Source organism: Ahaetulla prasina, chromosome 1 (genome assembly GCF_028640845.1).
Source record: "Ahaetulla prasina isolate Xishuangbanna chromosome 1, ASM2864084v1, whole genome shotgun sequence".
Classification (NCBI taxonomy): Eukaryota; Metazoa; Chordata; class Lepidosauria; order Squamata; family Colubridae; genus Ahaetulla; species Ahaetulla prasina.
Genome location: NC_080539.1, coordinates 174,291,219 through 174,318,621, shown reverse-complemented (window position 1 = coordinate 174,318,621; position 27,403 = coordinate 174,291,219). Strand labels below are relative to the sequence as shown.

Below are 27,403 nucleotides of genomic sequence, written 5' to 3'. Positions count from 1 at the left end.
ATCATCTTCTTTGTCAAAAGGAAGTGCTATTTCAAATTGCTGAATTTTTCTTTAAGAACATACATGCTCCTTCTTAACTTCAGGAACCTGAAAGAAAGAGAAGTGCCTGTAACTTATTATGAGAGGTCATTGGTGCTCTCTGAGCTTGCTTGCAGACACATTCTTGCAGACGTTTCATTACCCAAACTAGGTAACATCATCAGTGCTAGTAAATTATTATACATGGAACATATAAAGGAAGTAACAAAGAGACAGTCCTCTGAACCTTGAAGGGAAACACTGTACAAAGTGGATAAAGTGTAGCACTGGTTATGAATGAAAAAATAATGCCATATCAGTTATCTTGGCATACACATGTGGCTGGCAGGAACATGTCCACAGGATGATTTATTGTTGCAAAATCCACCCACCAGTTACCTGCATCAAGCTTGGCAGTTTGAAGTTAAAAACACTTTCGTTGCTTCCTCTCCAAACATTTGATCAGTCTGCTCTTAAGTATCTAACATTGTTTTTGATTACACACCTCTAATGGTCTGCAGAAAATCTATCACAGTGGCAAACTTTATGATGTTGTATGTGTTCAGATTGTAGTGAACGGCACTTCTTCTAGACAGATGGCATTTTGTATCTACAGAGGGAGGATGTGGTATTGGACACACACACACACACACAAACAGACACATCATAATCCTTACCTTAACCTCCACATGTTACATATTATGGCCCAACACTGCAAGCTGTTGTCTACCACCTTTATTTTTCTTTGGGAAAGGCATAAAATATGTGTAAGTACCAACAAGACATGGGAGTTCACAGAGCAGGTATAATCTTTTTTGTTTTGTTTTGTTTTGTTTTTTGTTTACATTTATATCCCGCCCTTCTCCGAAGACTCAGGGCGGCTTACAGTGTATAAGGCAATAGTCTCATTCTATTTGTATATTTTTACAAAGTCAACTTATTGCCCCCCCAACAATCTGGGTCCTCATTTTACCTACCTTATAAAGGATGGAAGGCTGAGTCAACCTTGGGCCGGGCTTGAACCTGCAGTAATTGCAGGCTTTGTGTTCTTAATAACAGGCTTTACCAACCTGAGTTATCAGTTGTCACACTGAGAACGTTCTTTCAAAGACAACATTCTCTTAGTTCTCCAACATGACCAAAAATGTCACTTATACAGAGATGCAGTGTTACATTGCACATCACATGCCTATGTTTGCTCCCAACAGCATGAACCATTTTTTTTTCATTTCACTGTGCTGTACATTGGTTTAGAGTTCTCTCTTTTTAAATTCACATAGAGCCAGTTTAATGTAGTAGTTTAAGGCAGGGGCGAAATTCAGCAGGTTCTGACAGGTTCTGAAGAACTGGTAGTGGAAATTTTAAGTAGTTCGGAGAACTGCAAATACCACCTCTGGCTGACCCCAGAGTGGGGAGGGAATGGAGATTTTGTAATATTCTTCCTCCAGGAGTGGGGAGGGAATGCGGATTTTGCAGTATCCTTCCCCTGGAGTGGGGTGGGAATGGAGATTTTGTAATATTCTTCCCCCAAGAGTGGGAGGGAATGGGGATTTTGCAATATTCTTCCCCCAGGAGTGGAAGGGAAAGGGGATTTTGTAATATTCTTCCCCCAGGAGTGGGGAGGGAATGGGGATTTTGCAGTATCCTTCCACTGGAGTGGAGTGGGAATGGAGATTTTGCAATATTCTTCCCCCAGGAGTGGGGAGGGAATGAGGATTTTGCAATATTCTTCCCCCAGGAGTGGTGTGGGAATGGAGATTTTGCAGTATCTTTCCCCTGCTATGCCCAAGCCACGCCCACCAAGCCACACTACGCCCACCAAGCCATGCCCACAGAACTGGTAGTAAAAAAATCCCACCACTGGTTTAAGGTGTCACACTAGAAACTGGAAACTCCTTTTCCCCAACTAGATGAGATTAAATAATTTCTAACTATTTTTTTTAATCTCCAGGTTTGCATAATAAATTAATCCTGATTCATGTTTATTAAAAAGAGTATTTTTAAAAACAAATCTTTTAAAAACACTTATTATGCTATACCCCTGAAAAAGCACTAGCCTCTTTGCCCACTCACGGAAGAATAGGATGTTATAAGACATTAAAATAATGCAGAGAACAGTCACTACATTACCTTAATGCAGTCGTGGAGTCTTAATGTTCTGTATTAGGCCAGATGTAAAGTTACCTGTGTTCTGTGCTAAGCTGAGATCCTATATTTTAGTTGTGAGTTGATCTCCTGTTTATTCAACAGTGGATTTTGAGTTGCTTGAATTAATGTTTTGCAAATGTGTTTGGGAGGGGATATGTTATACATTTGGCTAGCTAATTAATGTTTATTCAACAGCATTGGGAGAAAACATGCTACTAAACACGAAAAAAGTTTAAATAGAAAAAAGTATAGGAAAGTACTCAGCGACTGAGAGGTAAAGAAAATTAACACCAGCAGACTGAAGTACCATATAAATAAAATAAATGTCCAAATATCTCGGCTGTTGTATTGTTGGTTCTCCCAAAGCAATACTTAAGTTTCTTTCTCTGTCCACTTACTAGTATATCTTTGTGTTATTATTTTTGTCTATTTAAAAAAAATTTTTAAATATTTTTATTTAAAGACTAAATATTAAATACATGATTCTTCTCCGCTTTTTTTTTTTTTTTGCCCTGAAACCATTCTCAATCTGCACATAGCGTCTGATTAGGAAAAGACTTTTACAAAAGAGGAACCAGGATATGACTATTTAATTACAAGCATACACTAGTGACCAAGTCTCCTCCTTATCAAATAGTTCAAAGAGGATGTAGCAACTTTATGGAGTAAATTTGCAGAAGAGCTGCAAGATCAATTCCTCTCAATGAACTGGATAGAGAAAAACTAACATGCCCTGATTTTAAATCAACATTCAAAAAGAATCATGCTTACAATTACCTATGGAAATAGTGTTACAATAAAACTGCAGTGTGATTATCAAGAGGACCTGAATTTACTCTTACCAATATCCCTTCAATGGCCTCATTTATATTAGAAAAGATAGGTCAGTAAAAGTAAACTGGACTTTGTTGATATTGATCTCAGAGATCTCTCTGACATTACACTGCAAAATCAGACACACTATTTTTTGAATGTTATAAGTATTTTAAGATAGTAGGGTACTGGTGACGCAGTGGTCAGCATGCAGTATTGCAGACAAACTCTGCTCACAGACTGGAGTTCGATCCTGATGGGCTCAAGGTTTACTCAGCCTTCCATCCATCCAAGGTCACTAAAATGAGGACCCAGATTGTTGGGGTCAATATGCTGACTCTCTAAACCAGGGGTGTCCAAACTTGGTCCCTTTAAGACTTGTGGACTTCAACTCCCAGAGTTCCTCAGCCAGCTTTGCTGGCTGAGGGACTTTGGGAGTTGAAGTCCACAAGTCTTAAAGGGACCAAGTTTGGACACCCCTGCTCTAAACCATTTAGAGTGCTGTTAAATGTATGAAGCGATATGGAAGTTTTTTTGTTTTTTTTTGTTTACATTTATACCCCGCCCTTCTCCGAAGACTCAGGGCGGCTTACAGTGTATAAGGCAATAGTCTCATTCTATTTGTATATTTTTACAAAGTCAACTTATTGCCCCCCCAACAATCTGGGTCCTCATTTTACCTACCTTATAAAGGATGGAAGGCTGAGTCAACCTTGGGCCGGGCTCGAACCTGCAGTAATTGCAGGCTACTGTGTTCTTAATAACAGGCTTTACCAGCGTGAGCTAAACCGGCCAGTTTAAGTGCTATTGCTATTTCTAGATTAAATACAGATATTGGCTATTCATTTAAACTAAAGAGGTTATTATATTGTACTCCTCTATTTGCATTGGAAAAGTTGGAGATCACTTTTGTTTTATATTTTTGGTGTGTTTTGGTCTCTTTTTAAACTGTTCTATTATTCCCCTTCTCTGTTTTCCCCTTTATATTAGTTTATATTTTAATGCTTATTAAATATAATGAAGATATTTGTTTTTAAAAGCAACTTATTAAGCTGATTTCTAGCCTCAAACAAAAGATGTGGCTTTCCCCCAAGGTTTTAAAGTACCCCAAGATCTTTTATTATTTTAAGTTTCTAGTCCTGATGTTGCACATAATCTTAAAAATACCGTATATACTCGAGTATAAGCCGACCCGAATATAAGCCGAGGTACCTAATTTTACCACCAAAAACTGGGAAAAACTATTGACTCGAGTATAAGCCTAGGGTGGGAAATGAGGCAGCTACTGGTCAATGTAAAAAATAAAGATAGAGCCAAGTAAAATAACATGAATATTTATTTGAATATTTATTTTTATACTTGATACTTAAATCTTGTTTGTTTGGATAATGCTTGCAGCTGCCTTCCAAAAGTAGGAAGAGGCTTCTATTAATTAAATACAGTTAATATACTCACCTGCTGTATTATAAATAGATTTCACCTTTTGTCATAGTAAAATAGAGTTTGGTGGCAACTTCTTCAGTAGTTTTTGAAAGCTTTCAGATACAAACAAATGTCTCCCAATGCAATGTACTTTATGTCTTGTAAGTAATTTAGACTTTGTACCTACCTACCAGGCATAATTCCTCGAGATATAATAAAAATAGTCGGTTTGGTCTAAAGGGTACCATGCTAGAAAGCCAGAGACCATGAGTTCTGACCTTGGGCTAATCATACTCCTTCAGCCATATTCGCCTCAGAGTGTGGTGGTTGTAGGGAGGAAAATGTCTGCTGGATACGTTTGCCATCATGAGTTATTTGTATAAGTAATTCAGATGGCAAAGCACAGGCATATTTTTTAACTTCTATTATTTGAGCAAATCAATTAGATGGCTCTATAAGTTGAATGTTATCTAATGTAAATTCAGAAGAAAACTGATATTAGGCTATTCCAGTAGGGAATAGTAATATTCAGGTCTTCAACCATTCACTTGTATCTTTTTTTCTAATTGGATGGCTCCTACTATCATCAATCTTGGTATCTTTCTGGCTTGCCCTCAAGGGTTGGGAGTGGGGAGCATTATATATTGTAGAGTTCTCCTTCTGCATCATGGCCTTGCTCCCCTCGGACGCCGCCTTCTTGAAAGCCTCCTGACGTGGTGGTTGCCTCCGCCGCTGCTACCGAGCATCTTCTTCCCGCCTGCCGCGAGGAAACCATTTAAAAGCCCAGCTTCTGAAGCACGGAGGGAGAAGAAAGAAAGCCCTGGCGGTGCAGTGAGAGGCGGGCGGGAGCCGCCAGCCTTCTCGGCCGACGCCACCGTTCGGCTGGACTGGGACCGGCTTGGCTCGGGTCCGCAGTAACTCCGCCAGGCTGTGCGAGGAAACCACTTAAAAGCCCAGCTTCTGAAGCACGGAGGGAGAAGAAAGAAAGCCCTGGTGGTGCAGTGAGAGGCGGGCGGGAGCCGCCAGCCTTCGGCCGACGCCGGCATGTCGGGAAACCCTCCTCCTCAGCCGAGAAGGCTGGCGGCTCCCCGCCCGCCCGCGGACCCGAGCCAAGCCGGTCCCAGTCCAGCCGAACGGTGAAAGCGTCGGCCGAGAAGGCTGGCGGCTCCCCGCCCGCCTCTCACTGCACCACCAGGGCTTTCTTCTCCTCCATGCTTCAGAAGCTGGGCTTTAAATGGTTTCCTCGCGGCACAGCCTGGCGGAGTTACTGAAAGCCGGTCCCAGTCAGCGAGCGGTGGCGGGCGGCGCTCGGCATGTCGGGAAACCCTCCTCCTCAGCCGAGAAGGCTGGCGGCTCCCCGCCCGCCCGCGGACCCGAGCCAAGCCGGTCCCAGTCCAGCCGAACGGTGAAAGCGGAGCGGTGCTCGCATGTCGCCACCGCTCGCTGACTGGGACCGCTTGGCTCGGGTCCGCGGCGGGCGGGAGCCGCCAGCCTTCTCGGCTGAGGGAGGAGGTTTCCCGACATGCCGAGCGCCGCCCGCTTTCACCGTTCGGCTGGACTGGGACCGGCTTGGCTCGGGTCCGCGCGGCGAACTGCTCAGCCTTGGGCAAATCCCGCCGGACGATCTCACCGCCTCTTTGGCGTCTCCTGTGCGGGGTTCCCGAAGTACATCGAGACGTAGACTCGAGTATAAGCCGAGGGGGCGCTTTTCAGCACAAAAATCGTGATGAAAAACTCGGCTTATACTCGAGTATATACGGTACTTAGATCCTGAAAAACTCAGAGGCAAGACAAGTTTCAGTGTTCCTGCTAGCCATTCCTCCAGTCAATTGTAAATACCATTGAGTCCATTTATTTTATATGATTAGATTGCTGGCAATTGTGGTATCCAGTGTTAATTGTGCTTAGTATAAAGTGTGCATGGCCAGCTTTCCACAGTAGGACACTGAAACAGGGCATCAATAATGGTACTCTTTTCCAAAGAAAATACCCTCTTGGATAACACACATTTTCATGCAGACTAGGAAAGGCTAACCTACTGGTAACCTAATCTGCTTTTTGAGAAGTTTCCTATTTTTTAATTTTAAAATAAATCCAACTTATGTGTTCCATATAATGTTTGCATTTACTTTACAAATGAAGAACATTGACAATATTTTTTCTTAAAATAAATTATCACATTCTGCTATGCAGCACTATATTATAAATCACTAGCCCCAAACACTGTTATATAATCCTTTGTGATGGTCAACATATCCTCCATGTTTGGAGTCTTATGAGTCAAACAACCATGCTGGTGTCTTATGAGAGGTTGCATGTTGGAAGGGATTAGAGTATTCCGTGGGTACTTTGGCGAATTCTCTGGTATTCATATGTATTAAGAATTCCTGCATTAAAACTATTCATCAATGTTAATAGAGATAATAAGTAGCAGGCATTGTTTATATATTTTTTAATCATGAAGAGAGGGAGGGAGGGAGGGAGGGAGGGAGGAAGGAAGGAAGGAAGGAAGGAAGGAAGGAAGGAAGGAAGGAAGGCTCGACAATTAGCTCTATTTGGAGAGAGGGGTATGATTTAATTGACATTTAAGTGAATGGGCAGAATCCAGTAACAATAACAGTCATCCAATTCATCTAGAACATCAGGGAAACCTTCCTCCCATTAGATTATTTGAATGAACTTGATAAATACAGCTGTTTACACATTGCAATAAGTTAAGTTTCTCCTCCAGAACACCCTTCCAACATCTCCTGCCAAGTAAGTGATGTGTTTAAACACTGACAAGCAGCCTGCATGCACTGATGAATTCTCTCTTAACATACCTCCTTAATTCATCAGATTTATATCTTGACCTTCCTTCAAACAAGACAGCATACATATCACTCCCTCATCTAATTTTCCTCCACCACCACCCTATGAATTAGAGTTGCTCTGGAGTCAGGCAGCCTTAAATCTAACAAATGAATGAATGAATGGGTTGACATCATGATCAACTCAAAGCCGCTCGGTGGGTTCCATGACTGAAGGTGGATTTTTGAGTCTTCTCTGTGCTAATCTAATACCTGAAGAACTACACAACACTATGTAATGCTCTTTTCAGATTCAAGATGGAAAAAGATAGCCATGCGAAATATTTCTTAAAATGCCCAGAAGACAAATATGGGTATCTATGGAGATTCTCAGTCATCCAGGTCATGGTTGTCCCAAAAGTGCTTTTTCAAGAGGCAACTGGACTTTCTGGCTTTTCTTTGAAGACCTTTCGCTTCTCATCCAAGGAGCTGAAGAAGCTTCTTGGATGAGAAGCAAAATGTCTTCAAAGAAAAACCCGAAAGTTCACTTGGCTCTTGGAAAAAAGCACCTTTGGGACAAATATGGGTAGATTGGAACACAGTACTTAGTGACATCAACTGTCTGTGAAATAACAAAGATTTTAAATTAAAAAATGCTATTTCACCAGTCATTTTGTGAATAACCTTTTCTGGATATCCATTTCTATTGGAAATAAAAATAAAGATCAGATTTTTTTAAAAAAAGTAATAGGAGGAAAAAATAAAAATTTTAAAGCCATTTTATTACATATAAAACTTTATTAAAATAATGCTAATCAATATCAAACTTAGATTCTAATGTGTTTTTTTCTTTTTGGCTGGAATGAGACTTTTCTTTGCAGATTTGCTTTGAGATTTTGGTTCGTAGAGTGCATTTCGTAAAAATCTTGATGCCGCGCCTTTATCCAGCCTGGCAGCTTTTTTCTTTTCTTCAATCTCTTTTACTTTGTTCATGTATGTTCTTATTCTCTCCTGAAACACATGAAAATATAAAAAAGCACATTCCCTATCGTACCAAAAAGAGCAGAAATATTTTCAAACTCAAGTCATCGAGGGGAAAAAAAAAGGCCAATAGTGAAGTTACTGAGATGTTGGAGCAGTATTTCAAAATACAGTGGAGGCTTTCAAATGTTGAGCAAGTATTATCAGAAATACATTAAAAAATCCAAGTAAGATGCCCTTTTCCTCGAGGAGGTTGCATGAGGAGGTTTCATTGGTTGCATGAGTGAACAGTTATCTGGATGAGCCCATATCCACAGCAATCTCCTAGGGCCTAGGCCAAGGGTGTCAAACTTGCGTCGTCACGGCATCATCACGTGACGTATCAGGACTTTCCCCCCCTTTTCTAAACCGGGAGTGGGCGTGGCCAGCGTGTGACACATCTGGCTTGAGGGCCGCAAGTTTGACAGCCCTGTCCTAGGCAATGCAACCTGTGAAGTGTCCATGTTATTGAGCTACTCTCTCTTTCTTTCAGATAACCCAAATCTCAAACGTTATTGCTAATATAACAGACAGGAAGGCCATTTGGCCCTGCTTAGGTGTTTCCTTCAATTGAAGTTCGCCAAAATAATCAAAAGGCAGGTTTTAAAGCTACCAAGCAAATCAAATTGTTGTAACCTAAGCAAATATGACAAGTATCAGTTGTTCTCAAGTCCAAAGAAAAGGTTTAATTTTAATCCTAATTAAGTGTAGTTTGTGTAAAAAATTTCATACACTCCATTACAGAACAGAGTCCGTGTTTTATATCTTAAGTTCTTCTGCAAGATTACAAGAGAATGCTGATCCCAATTCACTTAGGTTCTTTAAAAAAAGGTGAAACAGTATATAACACCAAAATGTTATCTCCAAACTGGAGGAAATACACACACATACACAAATTAAAACTTAAATCACTTCACTTTACAAAATACTGTAAAGTAATATACATTCGGTTGAATTTACCAGTATGTATATATGTATACACATTATCTATCTATCTATCTATCTATCTATCTATCTATCTATCTATCTATCTATCTATCTATCTATCTATCTATCTATCTATCTACACATACACACACACACACACACACACACACAAAAGAATGAATTAAGGAAAAAATAGATTTTTTTCCTTGCTCCAAATCTATTGTTTAATTATATTTAGCATCTGTATACTGAAAAAGGATATTGAATTGCTAGAAAAGACATGCATAACCCGCATGATCAAGGAATTGGAGCAACCGTCCTAAAAGAAAAGGTTAAAGTAGGGCTTCCTATTTTAGAAGAAAAGCAAAATAGAGGGTAAAAATTATATATGCATGAATCATTAAGGTATTTTTCTCCCCCTCCCTTTTCTTAATACTACAAATTAATATTGTTTAATAAATAATGGGAAATTCAGGTTGGATAAAAAGCAGTAGTACACACAGTACTTTCTTGACATATAAAATTTGCAAAAAGTGTAGTGAAGATAATACCAACATTAAAGAGGAAAGAGAAGAGGAAACAACAGCAAGGTGGATGGGCTCAGTAACAATGGATATACAAGGAGCCTTGAAGGGCCAAGTTGGGGACAGATCATTTTGGAGCATGTCTATCAACATGATTGCTAAGAACGACAATGAGATAATCAGTCAATCAGTTTAACTAATCAATGGCTCCTTGCCACAGTAATAACTATGTATGTAATCAGTGGTGTAATCAATTTTTTTTACTACCGGTTCTGTGGATGTGGCTTGGTGGGCGTGGCATGGCTTGGTGGGTGTGGTTTGGTGGGCGTGGCAGGGGAAGGATACTGTAAAATCTCCATTCACACCCCACTCCAGGGGAAAGTTACTGCAAAATCCCCATTTCCTCCCGATCAGCTGGGACTTGGGAGGCAGAGAATAGATGGGGGCGGAGCCAGTCAGAATTGTTACTACCGGTTTTCCAAACTACTCAAAATTTCCGTTACAGTTTCTCCAGAACTGGTCAGAACCTGCTGAAACCCACCTCTGTATGTAATGCTCCACTGTGTCTATTGTTGGATAGCATGAGTAGGAATCTTTAGCACCTGTATAGTCATTCCAGAATCAGAATATGCCTTTGGTGACCAACCATGGTTCTTTTTATGATATGCTAGCATGGGTGAAGTGTTGCTAAAGATCTTACAATAGAGGTAACACAAGAAGCAGCCACTTAGGTAAGCTGCTGTGTGCAGTATGAAGCACTGGGGCCCAGACAAAGCCTTAGTAAATCCAAGAGAACACTGCTTCTTTTGACAATTGTATGTCTTGACTTTGACCTCCATTTTGGTCTCAGTTAATTTCCCCGTGCTCTCAGCCATCACTTTTGCCCCAAGGCCAGAGTTCTGAGGTAGCCCTCAGCATCTCTGAAAAGGATTGTTTTTGGAATTCGGAAAGAAATGGGAGATTTTTCTTCCACTAGAACAGTAGGGCTAACATTTTATTTGATTCATACTGCATGCTTCTACTCTACTTTATCTCAATCATTCTGACAGGATATAAGAAAGAGTATGATAGGAAGTAGAACTGCATCACTAGTTCAACTTAAAAAAATCCGGATTTTTTGGCTCCTTTTCTTCCTTTCCAAATAGCTGTGAAAAGATTACCATGAACTTCCAGTTGTATAATATCTGGTTATTACAAAATGGATATAAAATTAAGAACTGCTTCCTGATTTATTTATTTATTTATTGGATTTTTATACCGCCCTTCTCCCGAAGGACTCAGGGCGGTTTACAGCCAAGATAAAAACGACAGTAATATACAAATAAAACAATGAATTAAAAAACTTATTAGACATATGGCCGAATTAAAACATTAAAATAATAAAACCCCATAAAATTTATAAAATTGTATCAAATATTAAAATATTAAAACTATTAAAATCCTATGCCAGTCCTGCGCGAATAAACAAATAGGTCTTCAGCTCACGGCGAAAGGTCCAAAGGTCCGGCAGTTGACAAAGTCCAGGGGGAAGTTCATTCCAAAGGGTGGGAGCCCCCACAGAGAAGGCCTTCCCCTGGGGGCCGCCAGCCGACATTGCTTGGCGGATGGCACCCTGAGGAGTCCCTCTCTGTGCGAGCGTACGGGTCAGTGGGAGGCATTTGGTAACAGCAGGCAGTCCGGTAAATACCCTGGCCCTAAGCCATGGAGCGCTTTAAAGGTAGTCACCAAAACCTTGAAGTGCACCCGAAAGACCATAGGTAGCCAGTGCAGTCTGCGCAGGAGTGGTGTTACATGGGAGCCACATGCAGCTCCCTCTATCACCCGCGCAGCTGCATTCTGAACCAACTGGAGCCTTCGGGTGCTCTTCAAGGGGAGCCCCATGTAGAGAGCATTGCAGTAATCCAAGCGAGAGGTAACCAGAGCATGAGTGACCGTGCATAGGGCATCCCGGTCAAGGAAGGGGCGCAACTGGCGAACCAGGCGAAACTGATAAAAAGCTCTCCTGGAGACAGTCGTCAGGTGATCTTCAAAAGACAACCGCCCATCCAGGAGAACGCCCAAGTTGCGCACCCTTTCCACTGGGGCCAATGATTCGCCCCCAACAGCCAGCCGCAGCTGCAGCTGACTGTACCGGGGTGCCGGCATCCACAGCCACTCCGTCTTGAAGGGATTGAGCTTGAACCTGTTTCTCCCCATCCAGACCCGTACGGCTTCCAGACACCGGGACAGCACTTCGATAGCTTCGTTGGGGTGGCCTGGGGTGGAGAAGTACAGCTGCGTGTCGTCAGCGTACAGTTGGTACCTCACCCCAAAGCCATTGATGATCTCACCCAGCGGCTTCATATAGATGTTGAACAGGAGAGGCGAGAGAATCGACCCCTGCGGCACCCCACACGTGAAGGGCCTCGCGGTCGATCTCTGCCCCCCTGCCAACACCGTCTGCGACTGGTCAGAGTGATAGAAGGAGAACCACCGATAAACGGTGCCTCCCACTCCCAAACTCCCTAACCGGTGCAGCAGGATACCATGGTCGATGGTATCAAAAGCCGCTGAGAGATCTAATAGGACAGGGCAGAGGGGTTATTATGATCCCCTCCAGAGATCATCAACCAACGCGACCAAAGCCGTCTCCGTACTGTATCCAGGCCGAAAGCCGGACTGGAACGGGTCTAGATAGACAGATTCATCCAGGTATTGGGGTAATTGACGTGTCACCACACTCTCTACAACATTCACCACAAAGCGAAGGTTGGAGACCGGACGACAATTTCCCAAACAGCTGGGTCCAGGGAAGGCTTCTTGAGGAGGGGTCTTACCACCACCTCTTTCAAGGCGGCAGGGAAAACCCCTTCCATCAAAGAAGCGTTAATAATCCCCTGGAGCCAGCCTCGTGTGACCTCCTGCGTGGCCAGCATCAGTCAGGAGGGGCATGGGTCCAGTAAACATGTGGTGGCATTCAACCACCCCAACAACCTGTCCATGTCCTCGGGAGTCACAGGGTCAAATCCATCCCAAACAGTCTCAACAAGACGAGTCTCCGACCTCTCACCTGGATCTACCCAATTTTGATCCAATCCATCCCGAAGCTGAACGATTTTATCGTATAGATAACCACTAAACTCCTCGGCATGGCCCTGTAAGGGGTCATCCCGCACTTCCTGTTGAAGGAGAGAGCGGGTCACCGAAACAGGGCAGCCGGGCGGTTATCTGCCGACGCAATGAGGGAGGAAACATACGAACACTTCGCTTCCCTCAATGCCACTAGGCAGGTCCTGCTATAAGACCTAACTAGTGTCCAGTCAGCCTCGAAACGGCTGGATCTCCAGGCACTCTCTAGGTGTCTTCTTTGGCATTTCATCTCCCTCAGCCCCTCGGAAAACCAAGGAGCTGGTTGAGATCTACGCCGGGTTAGAGGCCGCAAAGGCGCAACGCGGTCTAAAGCACCAGTCGCGGCCAGTTCCCAGGCCGCAACTAGTTCTTCAGCCGTGCCGTGGGCCAGATCCTCAGGGAATGGCCCAAGCTCCGTCAAGAACCTCTCCAGGTCCATCAAGCGCCTGGGACGGAACCAACGTATTGGTCCTGTCTCCCTGCGGTGTTGAGTGGCGGTCCGAAAGTCTAGGCGAAGGAGAAAATGATCTGACCATGACAACGGCTCGGTAACTAAATCTCCTAAATCCAGATCATTTAACCACTGTCCAGAGATAAAAATCAGATCCACTGTGCCTCCCCCAGTGTGAGTAGGGCCATCAACTATTTGTGTCAGGTCCAAGGCTGTCATGAAGGCCATGAACTCCCAGGCCGCCGTCGATGACAGGCCGGTCGATGGTAAGTTGAAATCCCCCATGACCATAAATCTGGGGGTCTCAACTACCACCCCGGCAAGCACCTCCAACAGATCAGGGAGGGCTGTAGTCATGCAGCAAGGAGCCAGGTATGTGATCAACAAGCCCACCTGAACCCTATGACCCAACTTCACAAAGAGGGATTCACAACCGGCTATCTGAGGTACAGTGGTCTCCCTTGGTTCTAGGCTTTCCTTAATAACAACCGCCACCCCCCCACCCCTACCTTGGGCCCTCGGTTAGTGAAATGCTCGGAAACCCGGTGGGCACATTTCGACAAGGGGGACTCCCCCTTCCGTGCCCAGCCAGGTCTCCGTAATGCCCATAAGGTCCGCGGACCCCCCCCTGTATAAGATCACAAAGTAGGGGGGCTTTGTTAACCATGGACCGTGCATTGCACAGCATCAACCGAAGGCCCAAGCTCTGAGGATCCTGGCCGCCCAGGGAACGGGAAAAGTCTGAAGGGCCGGAGCGCGCGATCGCTTTTAAACAGCGAGCACGCGCCCCCAAAGATCAATATGGCCCCTCACTTCCGCCATATCTGCCCCTCCCACTAACCAAGATCTTGCTTTGCATTCCCTTCCCTTTCAATTCTTCCTTTTATTTCATCTCTTTTTAGATTTAGGGGAGGGACTCCTGAAGTATTAGTAACCTAGTTTGGGAGCCATTCTGGCAAAGGAACGATGTATAAATTATAATTTTAACCTTTTGATCCAAGTCACCAGCATCCCCTTAACAGAGGAATTCTGTAAATCCTTTTAAATATTTTAATAGTAATTAAAACCATCTTCTACTTCCCCTTCCCCAACATGCATACATGCACACATACACAATATATGTAAATTGATGGGTTAATTATGGTTTCCTTTTAAGGGAATTTAGAGATTGCTAAATGCAATCACCCAATTGTTGCAACTCTCTCTGGAAAATTAAGTGATTTCCGTTCATTCAATCAAGGCAATTGCTTTATTTTAAATTTGTCTGCTACCAAATCTTAGTACTGCCTTTTGAACAAAATGTGCAAATTAATTTTGACAAAATCATTTGTAAAAGCACATTCTTTTAATATAGCCTTTTATGTTAAAATTATCTAAATGAAAATTTCAAAATTCAACCAAATCTGTCTGAATTCCATTTCATTTGTTATTCTAATGACATGTTAATCAAATAATGGAATAAAGCAGGAATGTTCATCAGTCATTCTGTATCCTGCAATGTCACTGCAACGGTTATTTATTATATTGCTTTTAATGTTTATAATATTTAATTATATTATTACTGCAAAAGTCCACATTTAGCAACTGAGTTGCTTAGTGGTCATTCACAATTAAGATGGTTGTTAAAGTGCCATTTTACTTAGCAACCACTTCATTTAACAACCAACTTCCTTGTCCCAATTGTAAGTCACTAGGTGAGAAATATAAGGGAGGTGGTGGCTCAGTGGCTAAGACGCTGAGTTTGTCGATCAAAATGTCGGCAGTTCAGCGGTTCGAATCCCTAATGCTGCGTAACTGGGTGAGCTCCCGTTACTTGTCTCAGCTTCTGCCAACCTAGCAATTCGAAAGCACATAAAAATGCAAGTAGAAAAAATAGGGACCACCTTTGGTGGGTAGGTAACAGGGTTCCGTGAGCTTTTGGCGTTTAGTCATGACAGCCACATGACCACGGAGACGTCTTCAGACAGCGCTGGTTCTTTGGCTTTGAAACGGAGATGAGCACCGCCCCCTAAAGTTGGGAATGACTAGCACATATGTGCGAGGGGAACCTTTACCTTTACATTTAGGTGAGAAATACCTGTAGCACTTATAAAGAATGGATTCTGGCTCGGAAGGTAACAGTAAGAAAAGCAATTCACACTCTATTCTGGGCACCAAAAGAACACTGACTTTTCAAATAAGTTGCCTCAAATTAGGAATATACATAGGCACTAGATTTCGTTAGTGATCTATCAGACTTCAGGAAAGAGGTTGGAAATCTACACTGTGCAAAGCCTTATAGTGTGGATAAGACTCTATAAGCCAGGCCAGATAGTCAGGCCTTGAATTTCTATATTGTCATTATAACCCCAACTCAGTCACTAAATATATCACAAAATATTTGGCTTAATTAATCATAGACGGTTTAACTGAACAAATCAGTCTGATATATAGCATGGTTCTTGGTTCATATATAAATAACAAAACAAGATAAAGTCTTCTTTCTTGTTGCAAGGGGGAGTACAAATCAAGGCTTGCACAGACTTGTACTCATGGTGGTAAATCATGTCTTCGCATTACGTAGCAACCAGGTCAATATATCCACCACCAGCACCAAAAAAGAAGAGCCAGTAAGAAATGATATGCAAAATGAATTCTCGAACAACATGAAATAACTACAGTATTTCACTGAAAAGATAATTTTCTCTCCAGGCTGAGGAGAAGTCAGGTCTCAGTATCAAGTTAATAGCAAAATAAAAGAGCATCTGATTGGTCTTTTAGATACAGGACATGACATAGACATCAAACTGAGCTTTAGAAGGAAATCACACCCATTTCACACTGCAAAGAAATTAGAGAAGCTGAAGAATAACAACAACAACAACAACAGAAGGGACCTTGGAGGCCTTCTAGTCCAACCCCCTGCCCAGGCAGGAAACCCTACACCATCTCAGACAGATTGTTATCCAACATTTTCTTAAAAATTTCCAGTGTTGGAGCATTCACAACTTCTGCAGGCAAATTGTTCCACTGATTAATTGTTCTAACTGTCAGGAAATTTCTCCTAAGTTCTAAGTTGCTTCTTTCCTTGATCAGTTTCCACCCATTGCTTCTTGTTCTACCCTCAGGTGCTTTGGAGAATAATTTGACTCCCTCTTCTTTGTGGCAACCCCTGAGATATTGGAAGACTGCTATCATGTCTCTCCTAATCCTTCTTTTTATTAAACTAGACATACCCAGTTCTTGCAACCGTTCTTCATATGTTTTAGCTTCCAGTCCCCTAATCATCTTTGTTGCTCTTCTCTGAACTCTTTCTAGAGTCTCAGCATCTTTTTTACATCGCGGTGACCAAAACTGGATGCAGTATTCCAAGTGTGGCTTTACCAAGGCATTATAAAGTGGCACTAACACTTCACCTGATCTTGATTCTATCCCTCTGTTTATGCAGCCCAGAACTGTGTTGGCTTTTTTAACAGCTGCTGCACACTGCTGGCTCATAACTACTTTCCTCTTGAGACATTCAAGATAACAGCAAATATAACAGTGACTGAGCTTTTTGACATTCAATATATTTATTGTACTGGATATTTACTAGCATGACATACTTTTTATAGCGATGTGACCTGGGAAGGAGTTAAAAAAATTGAGTGGCAATTTGGTCAATCTTGAGCAAAAGCAGTTTTGCTTAAAAAAAAGGGGGGGGCAACATACTGCCACTAGTCAATATGTATATATGTATATACCTACATTTCCCTATGAATTTTATTTTGTAATTTGTTTTATTTATTACTTGTACTTGTTAGCTACCCTTTTATTGTATTAACAATGCTGCATATCTGGATAGGTGCAATATATAGAATGTAACAATTCTGGTAGTCAACTGTAGATTTGATCTGCAGTTTTTCTATCTGCCAAGCTAAATCATTTGATCTGTTTCTTCAAGTCAGCAGAATTTCTAAGATATCCAGCCTTATACACTCTGCTCATGCTTCTAAATGGATTATAAGACAAACCTCAAAGATTTATTGTAGGCAGTAAATATGTCACTAATGCAGAATTACTGGACAGAACACATATAACTGGTGCCAAAAAAGCTTTTAGCTTTGTTGCTGAACTGGATTCTTTACTGCTGAGAAAATGAATTAATGGAGGGATTGGAGTAGGGGAGGGGGAATCTTTCCCGTCTTTGCTAGTAAATCAAACACATGATACTTTTAAAGGCAGGCAGGAGTAAGAAAAGGTAGCCTTAGAGATTAACACAAGTCCAAGTATTTATAGGAAAACATACTGTACTGGAAGTTATAAATAATTATTAGACACGTAACATTTTTCCACTCTGCAAGGAAAGAGTCGGTTGGCACAAAATTCAAACTATTTTTTAAAAAATGAAAAAGAAGGAAAGGATCATCTTATTTGAGAATTGAACTGAGATCAAAACATCTACTTTGAAAACAGCAATATCATTTTGAGTAAAAACTATACCTTGGTATTATTCCTCAAAGTTTTGCAAGGTAAGCAAATGAGATGAAGAACAGATTAGCTAGAATGGCAGCTTTGCCTCAGGCTATCATATCTGGTCTGCAAAATGTGGATAACCAGCTAAAGGGCAATGAAGAAGTACTGAATCTCCTGTTTTCCTGCCATCTAGAGGTCATCAAGATTTTTACAGATATACAGTAGTTTTCCAGCTTTTTGCTACAGGAACATTTGCAACGAAGTGATCCCTCAAACAAACAGCAAAAGGTGTGATTCCCCGCTTGTAGTAGAAGTGAAGCAATTCATAGTATCATCTCTGGTCTCCACCATGTATATGGAAGGATTACAATAAGTGAGACACAGGTTTGTTGTTCTCCAATGTTGCTCTGTTACCTTCACAGTTTTTCCTGTCAAAATACTGACTGGCAGTTAAACCAAACAGACTGTTTACAATAATCACCCCCTTTAGGGGGTGATTAACAATATGAGAGAACTGTACTACAGTGTTTTCTTACACTGACAATTACATACTTTGTGGAAAAAACAGACTAAAGACTTCATTTGTAATGTGCAATAATTGATATTTAACTCAATTGTACTTTGCTTGGAACTCACAAAATTTCTGCAAACCATTTTCCCAACATGAGAAGAATTTTGCATGGTAGGGAACATAAGAAACTTACCAATTCCTGTTTGACTGGATGTTCCTTTGGATTTATTCCTTGTGTAGCAAGGTACACTGCAAAGTGAATTTATTGTTATCAGAATTAATTAGAAAGATGTAGCAGTATACAGTATTCGTCACTATGTATTTAAAATATAGGTATGCATGACTGGAAAAGTCCTTTGTCAAATCCTTAACAATCAAAATGTAAAATGTTTAAGACTTGGAAAAGAGTATATTTTGGTATTACAAAATTAAGTGCAGGTGTAAGTGCAAGGAATTACACAAGAAATAGTTGGCTTGCTTGCTTGCTTATTTATTTATTTATTTGCCTGTCACACAAGTAGGCACACAAAATAGTTTGACATTTATTTAATTGCTAAGACATCACTCAGTTCCAGAGATTCAGGCATCTGACATTCCAACAAAACTCATAAAATAACATAAATATCACAATAGCAATATAAATATAATGAAAAGTGGGAATTATTTAAAACTCATATGAGTATTAAAGATCATTAATCTTTAAATATGCCATTAATTGCATACTTACCCCAAAACATTGAATTCAATGTATAAGCAGAGACCAAATCTATTTTGGCTTGTTCAAGAGGATCTAGCTGAAATAAGAAAGATAAAATTATCTTTGTAACATTTTAATATACACTAATCATCAGATTAAATGACAGCCTTGATGAAAATCACTGTGAATGCCATTCCTTCCACAACCTAAAGCTAGATGGACAATAGCACTTTGCAGTAGAGATCAAACATAACACTTTTAATTTAACAGAATAAAAGAGTTGGAAGGGACCTTGGAGGTCTTCTAGTGCAACCCCCTGCTCAAACAGGAAACCCTACACCATTGCAGACAAATCGTTGTCCCGTCCCTTCTTAAAAACTTCCAGTGATGGAGCACCCACAACTTCTGGAGGCAAGTGTTCTGGAGGCAGTGTTCCACTGACTACCAGTAATTGTTCTCAGCCAGGAAGTTTCTCCTTAGTTCTAGGTTGAAAATTTCACCTTGTTTCTGACATCATACTTTCAAATAGTTTAAGAAAATTTGGTACGAACAGAATTTAATATCTATCTAGGTGACCAAGTTTTGACTTTGAGATACTCATTAATACATTCTGTATCTTGCATCCTATATATAAACATATTTTATTTATTTATTTATTTATTTATTTAATTTTGTCATAACAATATACACAAGCATAACACAAAAGATTATATAATATATAAACATATATATGAGGAGAAACAAGATAGTATAAGCATATATATATATAGGGGAAGAAACAATAGGACAGGAATGGTAGGCACGTTTGTGCTCTTATGCACGCCCCTTAAAGTCCTCTTAGGAATGTGGTGAGGTCAACAGTGGATAGATTTTGAATAAAGCTTTTGGGGTTATGAGAAGAGACTACAGAGTCAGGTAATGCATTCCAAGCATAGATAATTCTGTTACAGAAATCGTGTTTTCTGCAATCTAAACTGAAGCGGTTGACATTAAGTTTGAATCTGTTGGTAGCTCTTGTGTTATTGTAGTTGAAACTGAAGTAGTCATTGGAAGGAAGGACATTACAACGGATGATTCTATGAGCTAAACCCAGGTCCTGTCGAAGGCGACGAAGTTCCAAGTTTTCTAGACCCAGGATATCAAGTCTGGTGGAATAAGGTATTTTATTGGTTATGGAGGAATGGAGAACATAGCTATTCAAAATTCAAAAAACCCTCAGTATACGAGTAAGCTTAAGAAATATCAGTTCTAAAATTAAATGGAAATAAGTTTCGTCACTAGAGGCCACTTGGACTCCACACAGTAGTTCTGAAAGCATGCAATGTGACAAACCTTTTTTATGCCTTGTAATGTTTATTATAATACATGGCTATGGTAGGCCTCTATATTGCAGAACAAGACACTCTTTTACCTAGGCTAAACAAATGAGTTTACAAGTCTTTGAAAAAGATTCAGACAGAGATTCCCTATCTGTAGTTTAGTCTTTTATCCATTATGCTGCCCTTGTTCTCGCCTAAAACAGAGTATGTGTTCTTTCTTGAAAAATGAGAGAACCGTTGTCCGTTTGAGTTGTTTCTCCCCTCCAATGCCTTCTAGTTGTGCTGAACATGAACTCACATAGCCCATCAGCCAGTTAAGGAATTATGGGAATAAAGTCAAGAACCTCTGGTGGGCACTAGTTGAGGGACCCTGTTCTAGACACCTGCCACATCATTTTTTGCACAATTCATGACCCTAAAATATCACGACCGCACATTAAAAGGCAAAAACAGTTTTGGCTGCCAATGCCAATCTATCATTTTGTTCCTCTAGGACTTCTAAAAACACAGCCTACAAGTTTGAACAGGGAACCTGTCAAAGGGTTGTATTGTAAAGCTGTTGTGCTCATAATTTATTTTTGACTAAAAGGCTGAAGACTTCAGGGGTGAAATTTCCTGATATATGAGCTCTCATTTCGCCCCAAAGAAACGACAAATTGGATGTACATAGGTACTTGTACAAAGAACTCAGGCAGCATCTTGTGCTGTTGCTGCAGGTTAAAAAAGGGAACAAAGGATGCCTTATATATCCTTTTACTTTAAAAAAAACCAACACTTTATTTTATTTTATTTTATTAGATTTTTATACCGCCCTTCTCCCGGGTATCAGGACTTTCCCTGATACATAGCACAAATCCATCTAAATGAAACATTTTTGGACTTTCCATACCAGAACTGCCTTCTAGAGGCAAGGAAAGCATGAAATATACTTTGCTTTTTAGTCACTATGCATAACCCACTCAAGTGTTAAGAAAGCACCAAGTCCCTGTCATTTTTATTTACTCTTCTAAAGCTCTGTAACTGTAACTCTGTAATTGGCACCATCCAGATATACTGTTCTATAGCTCCAACCCATCTGACAGCATGGATAACAAAGAATTATAAGAATCATAATCAACCAAATACGCCTATGTGCAGAAAGTCAAACTGGGTTGTCTCTCCAGGCAAGTTCATCATGGGGACAAACAAAAATTAAACAGCAGCAGACTGTTCCTTGCTCTCATCCACTTCTTACCTTCTGGAGGAGCTCGCTTCTGGATATGGACATCATTGTCTTCAACACTGCATCTACTGAACCAACAGCTGTTTCAAATGCTAAAAGGTAATCATGAATCTCTGTGGGGTAGTCCTCTTCGGAAGGATCCATTTTCAAGATGACACTCACTACCTCAAAAAAGTACCAAGAAATAAATAAGAAAACAAAGACTGTTCACAAACGGTGCCAAACCATACTGAATAGGTCACAACTGCCTGGATTCACACATGCTATAGAAACAATACAAAACACGAGCTATAATGTTCATGAAGTAGCAAAACAGTATGGCATTAAGGCAGTGGTGGGCTCTATTTACCTTTACTACCAGTTTGCAACAGGAGTGCACATGCGCGTGCATTCTGCACATGTGCAGAAGCCCCTTGATGACATTGGGGCAGGTGGGCAGCGCCTCCCGCCGGTTTTACTACCGGACAAAACCGGATGCAACCCACCACTGCATTAAGGCTACCACTGCCCTTAACTTGTAGGATGTAAATCAAAGACACATAAGAGAAGGGTAGTAGAGGTAAGTCCTCGCCTTACAACAGTTCGTTTAATGGCCATTCAGTTACAAAGGCAATGAAAAAGGTGACGTGCATTTTTCAAACTACGACCATTGCAGCATTCCCATGGTTACATGATCAAAATTAGCACACTTGGCCATTGACTCATACTTATGACTGTTGCTATGTCCGAAGGTCACATGATCACCTTTTGCAACCTTCTGACAAGCAAAGTCATTGGGGAAGATAGATTCACTTAAGTGTGGCAAGATAAGTCATAAAATGGCCCAAAAATTACTTAATTTATTTAGCAACAAAAAATTGGAGCTCAATTGTAGTTGTACGTCGATACCTATAGTATCAATAACTGTCATAACATAAACTTATTCTATTGCCAGGTTTAAATGCGATATAGCCAGTGTGATCATGCCTCTTAAATGCAGGAGGTCTGGTAACATTTGAGATTAACATCAAAATGAAGACTCAGTTACTTTTCGCCGTGAGCTGAAAACACATCTATTTATTCAAGCGGGACTGGCCTAATTAAATTTTAATCTGGGGTTATTTATATTTTTAGGGTTTTTTAAACTATTTTAAATGTTTTAAATGTTTTTAAATTTTTGGCCATTTTGTAATATGTTTGTTTTAGTCGTGTTTTAATTTATATATTGCGCTTTTTATTTGGCTGTACACCGCCCTGAGTCCTTCGGGAGAAGGGTGGTATAAAAATCGAATAAATAAATAAATAAATAAATAAATAAATAAATAAATAAATAAATAAATAAATAAATAAATAAATAAATAAATAAATACTTGGCCAAACACCAGTCTAGGCACAACTATTTACATAGCAGAACACCTATTCTGGAATAGGAAGTACTTCTTTAGTATATAATCTGATAGTACTAATACGTTGCAGAAATAGCAAATACTGAAACTACCATCATAAAAGACAACACTCGGGACCACACATGTCCATCAAGTTCAAATCCTAATAAAAATACTTTTTTAAAATAAATGTTATCTACTCTGCATCATCTCCATCTGTTCAACAATAGTCATTCACAAAGGTAGCTTGAGTGATCCGTATTCCCACCTTCAATATTCAAAAATAAAGTTTGCTCTGAACAAGAGTTATTTCATACTTTGAGAATCAAAGTGATATAGCTGGGTTCATAAAACACAGGAAACCAAAACTAAACATTTCATATTAAAGTTCTGCACAATGTATGAACTGTGAATATAAACCATGTTTCGTGACCTAATGTGATGTGACTTAAAGAGTGATGATAAATAATGTGATGTAAAGAGTTTTGATGGGAGAGGTTGGGATATAATTTCAAAAAAATTAAAACAAATCATGACTTAAGGCAGTACATTAATGACTTACAGCAGTACGAACATGTTGCTGCAGTTATAGAAGAACAATTATTTAATTTTTAAAAGAAAACTGAAATGGAGAAACGATTAGTCTGTCAATTAATCATTTAGAGTAGTTTCATGGTATCTTCAGATATAGAAAAATATTTCTAGTTAATTAGAAAGTATATATATTTATTAAACATGATCACAAAAATTGCCAAATGATTGTTAGTTTACCCAGTACCAAAATATTTGTGTTATTCAACACAGTATTTTGCACATATACTGAAACTAATTGTATCTCACCAAAGTTCATCACAATTTTTCCCAAAATGGCAATCTCTCAACATCACAAGTCCTTATAGACAGTTAGATTTACTTCTACCTATACAAAAAGTCCTTTCTGCCTATACGCAGTCATTTGATTTCTTCCTGAACTTTCTCTGACCATCTGGATTCATTGAATCTTAATTTACTTAATGTGGATTCTATGTTAAGATATAAACTGCTTAGCATTATATAATTGAATTGGCCTAAAAGCATTGGTAATAAATAAGCAACAAACCACCTGAGAGGCTATTCTACCAAACAAAAACAGTAATTAGAAACCACAAAATTATTTACGGGTTTCTAAATTCTCCCAGTCATAAAGTGAAAGACAAACAGATAATTAAGCAGAGTCACTAGGGAAACAATACCAAATGGAGAAACTAGGCTGAATAAATTATCATTTGAATCTGATGCTATTTGACAGATTTTGCTAAAATAAGGAAATACAATTTTGTAATCTTTGATTAGAGAAAATACAATATCTACATTTATTAGTGACTGGAAGCCTCTTGTGGACTTTTGTGCAAAAGTGAACTTGTGATTTATAGTTTGATGATTTAATAGATCATAGAAAGAAGAGAGTCATAATGTAGCTTATGAAAAGAGGAAAATGTATAAGTACTTATAACTGATGTAAAAAAATAGGAAGCCACTTCTATCTTTATTCTTTCTTTGCTTTTTTTCTTCAGCGTTTTTCTTTTCTTGTACTTTTTGCCATTTTGTTTATGTTTCTGTATCTTCCTCACTTTATATTAGTTTGTGTTAGCTTTTACTTTTTGTTTATATTTTTTAAAATAAAAGTTATATACAATTTTATATACAACCTATACAATGAGATACAACTAAGGGTGTTATGCTTCCAAATCCCAATTGGAAGGGAGCAATGGAGGAAGTTTCCATCTGCTGCTTGCAAAAGAGAAACTGTGAAAAACCAATATCCAACCAAAATGGAGGCTGGATTTAGGAAGGCAATTACTCTATACTGCAGGAGGCTTACCATCTAAATACCGGTAGTCATATCTGTGACACCCTGAAAACAATTGAACAAATGTCAATAAAGCAAAGTGCCATCAGTGTGGTGCATATCATAAAAATAGAAAAATATTATTACTGCTATGTCATAAAACATGTTGAATGAACTATGGAAGGAACATGAACTTGTACAACCACCAAGCATAGTTCAAAATCATGAAACTGCACACAATTATACTAATTAGGATACCCAATATCTTGGTTTTTAGGGGACATAGCAAACATTTAAAAATACATGTTTTTGTTTTCTGAGTTGGCTGATTCCTTAAATATTGGTTTTTAGGAATATGAATAATGCCAACATTTAAAAAGGGTTTTCGCTTGCAAACTGCCATTTACCAAATATCAACTCTTGAGAGTTACTACATGGAATATATACTTGGTAGACTTTACGGTATTGTTTCAAATATTTAATATATAGGCCAGGTTCAAACCTGTTAAGCCATGATGTTTAACCACTGCATGAATAAGTTACAAACTGGATGTGCATATACCATAAATCTTGGTTAACAAACTACAAATGTTAGATTGCATAACTAGACTCATGAAACATTCAGAGCCCAATTATAGAAAAACACAACATTGAAATAAGGGAAAGTCATGTCCTATTAAAATTCTTGAATCATATGAAGCATAAAAACATAAGCATTCAGGAAACTGCCACTTAATCAATAGCTTTAAATGGCAGTTGATGGACTCTGTACAATTATGAAGCAGGACAAAAAGTATATAAAAATTGGCTTTTCAAGAAACAGTCTATAAATGGATTCTGGCATCTGGTAACTTTCACTTGTTGAAATACACACACAACCCTTTAACAAACTGGGTTCACATATTGCACTAAATGATGATTTAAGCTAGGACTACCAGATCTGAGCTGCAAAAAATCCAGAAGATCGCTAGATAAGAGCAAAGAGCTGCAGAAAACTCTTTATCATTTTGTTGCCATTTTGTGGCCATCCAGATTTGTGTACCCCAAATGTGGTTTATTGAATGAACCCAACTAATTAGCCTTCCACATTCTGCCATGCCAAAACCAGGTAAACAACACTATCATATGTAATGCCGTATGAACCTAGCCACAGTTTTATTTTGGAAAATGTTAAGTAAAACTGACCCAATTTCTCCATGTTGAATAATACTGAAAAGCCACATTCTGCCTTGGCATCTATTTTCAGTTATACTGTACAGGATAAAGCATCATGCTGGAGATTGGATTTGCTCTAGTGGACCAAAGTGTTTCTGCTTCTATTTTACCCATCAGTCTCTCAGAGAGATGCTACAACATGGCGCTTTGTAGTGGCATAGCCCAGATTGTTCCAACATCCTCCCAAATCCATAGCAGCATCTTTTCAAAATGATACAGGGGATAAGCAAGGAGGCTAGAAAGTGGTTAAAATCAGGCGTCCAGTCACCTGCCACAACCACAGCAGCTAAGTAGAACTTCCAGTTAAAGCACAGCCTTAGCAAGCCAAGGTCTTTCCTTCAGTCTATTGTCCAGCAAAGGCAAAGATGATGGCACTGACCCCGCAAGGTGTAACTTCTCCCTCAAAAGTCCCAAAGGTGCTTTTTTTTTTTACCCCCCCAAAAGGCAACTGGACTTTGTTTTTCCTTGAAGACGTTTCGCTTCTCATCCAAGGAGCTTCTTCAGTTCTGGCTGTCAGAACTCATCCAAGGAGCTTCTCATCCAAGGAGCTCCTTCAGTTCTGGCTTGGATGAGAAGCCAAACGTCTTCAAGCAGAAACCCAGGAAGTCCAGTTGCCTTTTGAAACAAGCACCTTTGGGACAGCCATGACCTGGATCAGGGATCTCCAACCTTGGCAACTTTAAAGCCTGGAGGACTTCAACTCCCAGATTTCCCCAGCCAGCAAAGCTGGCTCGGGAATTCTGGGAGTTGAACTCCACCAGGCTTAAAGTTGCCAAGGTTGGAGACCCCTGACCTGGATGACTGAGGAGCTCCATAGACATTTCTCTCTCAAAGACCTGCTCAGCTGGCTCAGCTGTCCTTTGCGCAGCTGGAAAAGGATGTTTCGGCCACGGCTGCTCCCAACCTTCAGGGCCGCGCAACCCCGTTTTGACGACAAGATCAACGTGGCCAAAGGAACCACCCACGGCAAGCGCCAGCTGCCCCCTCCACCTACCCAGCCTCCTGCAACGCTTCCGCGCGAAAAGAAGGGCGCAACCTCCCCAACGCCGGCCTCGCCTCCCCTTGCCACCCACGTGACGGAGTGCGAATGCGAAAGACGAGACGTAAGCAGGCGGAGCTACAAGTATTTGTTCCGGACCGGCTAGTCCCGCAATAAGCAATGGAAGATTTCTTCCCCACGTAGAAAAGGTGGTCCAATCCGATCCCTTTTCCTCCCCCTTTGCCCTTCACCAGCCGCGATCCAAAGAATGGGATCAAGTTGCGTTAGGAATGCGGCGTGCCCCTCCGGGTTTGGCGCAGTAAGGCAGAAAGCCTGGCAAGGAAAGAGCTGGTCGGCTTGCTTTGAATGGTGATTATTTAGAGCCAGGCACGGGAAGGTGATTCCGTTTCCCGCCTGTGGATCTGTGCGGAAGGCATTTCGGCAGGCGATGCATTGTCGGCGGAGGAAAAAGAACAAAAAAAGGTCGCCGGAGGCGTATCAGTACTGTTGCTATTAAAAGAGCTTTCTCGGCTTAGCGCCCGTCCGCCCTCCCTATAAAAATGGAAGGCCAAGCCTTAGGAGGAGGCCGCAGGTGGATCGGAAGAAGCTGCAAT

At 40.5% G+C, this 27,403-nt stretch overlaps 1 protein-coding gene across 2 annotated transcripts; it reads right to left on the bottom strand.

Annotated features, from left to right (window-relative positions):
- Positions 1–7,953: 7,953 nt before the first annotated feature.
- C1D (C1D nuclear receptor corepressor) lies at positions 7,954–26,937 on the bottom strand. 2 transcript variants are annotated; one of them, XM_058182183.1, is made up of 6 exons: positions 25,781–25,808; positions 24,629–24,661; positions 21,416–21,564; positions 18,893–18,959; positions 18,359–18,414; positions 7,954–8,201 (listed from the first exon to the last, which is right to left on the bottom strand). In XM_058182183.1, exons 1-6 carry the CDS (start codon positions 25,791–25,793, stop codon positions 8,025–8,027), a joined length of 495 nt encoding a protein of 164 aa, XP_058038166.1. In that variant the 5' UTR covers positions 25,794–25,808; the 3' UTR covers positions 7,954–8,024. The 2 variants fall into 2 exon arrangements, with proteins under 2 accessions (XP_058038166.1, XP_058038175.1); XM_058182192.1 differs by lacking the exons at positions 24,629–24,661; positions 25,781–25,808 and adding an exon at positions 26,805–26,937.
- Between the last annotated feature and the right edge of the window lie 466 nt (positions 26,938–27,403).